Genomic DNA, 6,124 nt, shown 5'->3' with positions numbered 1-6,124 from the left:
CCTGATTCATGTTCACCAATGTTGTTAAACATTATTTACTATTTATAAGTGGTGACTAATTTGTTTTAGTATTTTATCCGACATGTTTGAAAGCAGTAACAGTTGAACTAATGCTGTCTTTATTGGAGTCTAAAGGCTGTCGGTTGGAGTTGCTTTTAAGCATTACATTAATGGTATCAGATATCAAAGAATGGATAGTTCGCCGTTCTCTAGCATATCTATCGTATGCTCAAAAGGTCACGAACCGAATTAATAGAGTCCTAAAGAGACATGATATCAGAATCATCTTCAAACCTACGAATAAGATCTAGCAGACCAACAGATCAGCTGAGGACAAAAGGGATCCGCATACCCTGTTGCTGTGGAAAGGTCTACATAGGAACCGCTAAGAGATCGATGACAATGAGAGACAAGGAGTACAAAGTCAGCTGCCGGCTACGACACTTTGAAAAGTTGATTGTGACTGAACACGCATTGAGCAACGGTGACCACAAAATATTCTTTAAGAACCACAAATAGCTAGCTTCGTCAACGACTATCACAGCAGGATGTTCAGAGGTGCCATCGATATCCAAAAACATGAAGGAAGAGACTCACAATGGACTATATCTGGAACTAGATCCTCAGAAACACTTGAACGGTAGCGACCGGCCACGGTAGACTGATGCAGAACAAGCCCCCCCCCCCTAATAAATACAATCTGTACAGGAGAAGTCTTTTGAAGATTTCCTATCCTTGAGAATAATCTAAACAAAAAAAAAAAAGAAGTCCTCATTCCATATCCAGCATCGGAGATGGAAGCACATCTGAAGAAGCTCGCCATTCGTGCTAGCGAAACCTTAGGAGCCAACTTACGATATTTAAACCCGAATTAGGACTCCATTAGTTCATCTATTCACCCCAAAAGTCTTTACCAATTTGGTAAAATAATTATTTTATAATTTTAATACTTACAGCTAAATTGTCACATATGTATTGCATAAGAAGAATGGTAGCTTGTTTGGTTTGCTGCACTTCCCACTCAACTCCTTTGACCATAACCGATGTTGCGTGCAGTTTTGGGCGTGTTCGAAACATGACTTGAACATTGTATTGTTTTTGTATTTCCACAACGTATGAAGTATTGGCGTCCGGAGAGACTGGCATTATTGGCAGTTCAAAGCTGAATATTAAAGGCGTCAAATTCTAAAAGAAAAAACAGAAAAACAAACCTAAGTCACGAAGAAATGGAAGCTATCCTTCAAAGAAACATACATTCGTTCTGTTAATTATGAGTAAATAATTAATTTGTCAAGTAAAAAGGAAGGTAATTGTTGCGGTTAGTAGTAGGTCTACTGGAAAGTAAAGTAGAATGACACATTTAAAATAATTTTTGAAGGGTTAATTTCAATACATTAATCTTTGAATTAATTATTACCACTACATACAACTTTAAATTAATTAAAAAAATTGTTGCTGCTGTAACGCCCTCGCCGGAAATCGAACCCGGGCTCTTTGGCTTTACGCGCCAATGCTTTGACCACTAAGCTACGAGAGATGACAGCAGCAACAATATCGACGATTGATACTAGCTAATTTTTAGTAAATGTCTCTTTGTTAATAAGTAATGATTATACATTGGTTCGACGATTTTGTGGCCTATACATGTAGTTAGGTTGTCGTCTGGTTGCTGCTTTCACTTCTCATAGATTACAATTAATTATACAGTAATGGACATAAAATCAGGGACCCGGGATCGATTCCCGACGAGGGCCTCATTCATTGGAGGTTATCTGCAGTGGTAATATAAATTTACATTAATTTACTAGGTAAAATCTTGACATTATTTTTTTCTCATGTTTTTCAATGATAGATATGTACTGTAGTAACTTTTTCGTTTACATACATCTTTTCCATCTTTAACGTTTTTCGTTTATTAGCCAAATATTGCGTGTTGTTTCATTTTAGACAGTGGTCATCCCATTACAATTCGTCAATTAGTTTAAGGGCAAACAAACTAAAATATTGTCAGTATTTAAGGTAAAAGCTATCAGTCCGTTACAGCAGACACACTTCTTTGAATTTGGAATTCAATTAGTTTTTAAAAATATTTTATGGTACACTTAAATGGCGCACCCTTCAAACAAGCACCTCCTTTTTAAAAGCTTTTACAACGAAACAAGTTGGAAAAGAATACCCTGACACGTCCTCTTGCTCTTTCAACCCCTTCGATATCGCCTGCGATTGAAACCTGATTACTCTTTTCAGTGGGGTTTGATCTGTTCGAATCTGGAAAATGCACGTGACACTGAGTTTCCTCCATTACCCTTTTGATGCTTATTTTAGTTTTACTTTTATTTATTTTCATACAGTNCACAGAGCTATTCTATGGTTAGTATTCTGTAATAAACTGTTAATTGAAAAGTTTATTGTAATTACTTCTTTCATAAACAAAGGCAAGGAAATTCCGGTTGGCATGAGCATACCTCTTCTTACTAAGATTCCTAGACATGCTTCGACAATCCGAACCCAAGATTGTGCTGAGTTTTCATATTTTTATCACTCATTTACCTATATCATGAATTTACCTGACTTTATCTTAATCTACACACTAATTGCTCCTATTCTGATCGGTTTTTATCTATACTGACCGAAAATTTATTTACGTACTGATTAAGCTAGTGATCATATAAATTTATATATAGATTACACAATGTTAGCTTTACTATGAACTCTCCTATATTTTCTGTATCTCCCAGAAGTCCTTATGCCATCTTACAGTTCAAGATCATTGAGAGTATGTATACTTACGTTTATAATCTTAAATTACACTTACCCACTAGTACTCATAGTCCCTTGCATCATACTGTACACCAGTTGGGGTTGAAACACCCCCGTGAAAGGTGGTTGATGAGTGTAAGAAGTTGAAGGATTGGAATATTGCCACGTGGGCGAAAACAAGGGGCTTATTAATGGAGAAACAGGTTGAACATTAATTGAAGGGGGACCGTTTGTAATAGGATAAACTTGGGGAGGAAAATATGAAGATGGAATGTCTGCAACAATGGCAGCTTCTTTTATTCCTAGAATGCGATTTCTTGCCTCGTATATATTAGCTGAAATGTAAGCGATTGTTAAGAAACTACGAACATCGACCCAAAAATAGGGAAACCTTACTTGCACACCTTTCAATTCCTTTAATAACACAGCCCATGATATTTTGTTTTGCTTTATGCCTAATATTAATCACCACGTCCAACTGCGACTGAATTTTGGAAATTTGTTCGGGTTCTATTTGCAAATTTGGAGCGTCTTCTGGTAAGTCAAACATTAATACTAAGGGTAAGGAGCCCTAAAATATTTGTTATGTATATTCACATCGTACACAATAGTCATATAAATATCCATCAACAGAACAACTAAATTAATTTTTAATTTAAAATCCAAGTGGGCGTAAGTGGGTATCCGCCGCTAACGAAGTACTTCATACTTAATTTAATATCGATCACAGGACTCTTGGAAGTAGGGAACAAATCAAATTTATATCGAAATGAAATTGGTCAGGTGACCAACTTTTTGGAGAATGGCCAATAGGGAGGAATAATGGGAATCAAAATCAAACTTAATTTTCAGTAAAAGCATTATGAGTGACCAAGAAGTGTGTTTTAGGACGCTTCAACAATTTCTTATCAAAGAAAGCGTTAAACCAAGTGAAGTTAAGAGAAGAATTCAGAATTAGTGTAACAATATATTGCGGCTTTTTAACCAGTTCAGGTATTCGACTTGTGTCTGAACTAAAAGGTGTACAATATCAATCTCAATGAAGAGGGCGATAGACAGAATAAATGGGCGATTTCAATCTCAAATAGATTACTGATTTTTAATAGTATCTCACATCAAACGATACTAAATCGGTCTTTCTTTATTGTATTATTGATAGTCAATTGAACGTAAATAGGAACAAAGTCGACGAATGACGTAAATTCTCATCCAGTGATTTGAAAGGGTTGGGCAATAAACCGACGAGGAGGATCCTAAGGAGGATCCTAGCCAAAAGCTCAAAGTTAGTTAACCGATTATGGCATATCAACTAAATATTTCGTAGAAAGAAAAGAAGCAAGCCAAAATTTGACAACTCCATAGACTGAGAAAGTCACGACGGTTATACCAACCTTTGCACGTTGGGATTCCAGTGTTTACTTTCCGATAACTATTATCAATTACACGTCTAATGTACTCAAATGTCGAAAGAAGTTAAAAAAATGCATTATTAATAAAAACAGTAGATAATAATGAGAAAAGGCTTAGGTCAATAATAACCTTGTTTGCTTAATTAGGACACTTATAGTTGCCCCAGGTTTGTTATTTTATTTCTGCTGCTTTCTAGGTAATGTTTTCTTTTCTTGACTTTTTTCGACGTTTAACTATATTCCTTAAATTTATAATTATTACTTTAAAGAACTTCAACTGTTGTTTATCAAATTATTTACTCAATATAGTCATTATACAGGGTGTTTCTGAAATACATGACAACTTTTAGAAGGTATTAACTAGATGCAATAGGTAAACGGGTAATTTGGTTTCTAAGGTAGCGACACCTATTCATATAGAATAATACTAACTACATAAACAATAATAGCAGTAATTAAAATTGTAATCATAACTAAATCATTGCCCTAAAAAAATGTTATTCGACGAAAAATATATCTTCTGGAATTGAGTTAAATCGTATTATTCAATCAGAATTTTGACATCCCTTTATCCTTATATCCACTGTGATGGAATAATCCACCATGATGACTCGATTATCATGAATACGGCATAGGAAGAACGAGCACAAATAGAACATTTGACAAAATTGGTCTAAATATTTTTCCAAATAAGAAGGCTCTAGTATTTCATAGTTACCGACGTGATGTATGTATAAATACAAATGTGCATGGAAAGTGACAAAATCAATATCTAAGATCTAAAGACTCAAAATCCACGGGAATGAGAATAGAACGTTACGCTAAAATTTCAATAAACTATTTAAGTGCTGATCGATACACAATAATTTCAGTTAGTCTTTTGCTAATACAAATAGATTTGATGGTTTCCCCACACGTTAGGAGGCGACATATAGTATAGTTGAAAACTTAGAAAGCTGAAGTTACCTTTTTGGTTTTGACTGTACAATTTACTTAAAATCTTCCATACTCCGGGAAAAATAGTGATAGAAATTTTGGTCGGGCTATATTCTAATCCGATTAGAGTTCACTTTTCACAAATTACAGACAGTTAGCCAAATTTCATAAAGATTGGTTAAGTAGTTTCGGAGTTTATACCGGGCAAAACTTGTGATACCAGATTTTTATATATATGGACTTCCTTGGATTACTTAATTGTTAGCCATAATTGGAAAAGCTTTTGGCCTAGAAATTTCAATGGTGGGTCATAACAACCATAATAATTCGTTACCTATGGAATAGTAGCGCCTTCTTATTTGGGAAAATATTTGCATATTGGAGTTTGTTCTTGTTGTGTAATTTCCAGATTTCCTATGGAGTAAAAGTAAAAACTAGTAGGAGGTCATTGTGGTTTCCACTTGTAATGAGCATTTCTTTTAATAAAAAACGAATTTATATGTATCTTAGGTGAAAATATTTTAAATATATCCTGTTTCTGATAAAGATAATAATATCGACAGTTAAGTGTTTTATTTTTCCAGTTTATATCGACGTTTTTGACGCCCCCTTAGTGTCCTCAGGAGATTTTCTTGCGGAGAAATTAGATTTAGGGTCGAGAGAATTAATTTGTCAAGCATTTTAGTTTAAAGTTTAAATAATAAATACCAGTTCGCTCTAAAGGTGAGTCATTGGAGTTTCTTTGTTTGTAGCACGGAGATACATTTTTCGGACTTGCAATTGGGCTCGCCACTGAACCTGAGCTTGATATTGAGGAATGGGCTGTATTGTCCTTGTTTGGATCAGTAGAGCAGGAATTCGCCGACAAGTACCTTAAATGTAAGGATTGATTTTTTATTTTATGGTAAAGATGAAAAGGAAATTTCTAATTACACAATTTAACATGTTTTAAAAAGATCATAGCTTCCTCAAGAATTAGTCGTTTTTGAATTTTGTTATAATATCTGAGATGTGGGATA

At 34.6% G+C, this 6,124-nt stretch overlaps 1 protein-coding gene across 1 annotated transcript in view; it reads right to left on the bottom strand.

Annotated features, from left to right (window-relative positions):
• The window catches only part of LOC108733621 (protein bicaudal C homolog 1), a 58,057-nt gene that overhangs the window by 16,618 nt on the left and 35,315 nt on the right, over window positions 1-6,124 (bottom strand). The window contains exons 10-11 of the mRNA XM_025973440.1: window positions 3,157-3,331; window positions 2,816-3,095 (exon numbers count right to left, since the gene is read on the bottom strand). Coding sequence (XP_025829225.1) covers window positions 2,816-3,095; window positions 3,157-3,331 — 455 coding nt within the window. The remainder of the gene's footprint in view (window positions 1-2,815; window positions 3,096-3,156; window positions 3,332-6,124) is intronic.

This window comes from Agrilus planipennis, unplaced genomic scaffold (assembly GCF_000699045.2).
Source record: "Agrilus planipennis isolate EAB-ADULT unplaced genomic scaffold, Apla_2.0 scaffold67, whole genome shotgun sequence".
Lineage (NCBI taxonomy): Eukaryota > Metazoa > Arthropoda > Insecta > Coleoptera > Buprestidae > Agrilus > Agrilus planipennis.
Note: the sequence above shows the minus strand (reverse complement) of the source record. Positions and strands in the feature narration are given on the sequence as shown.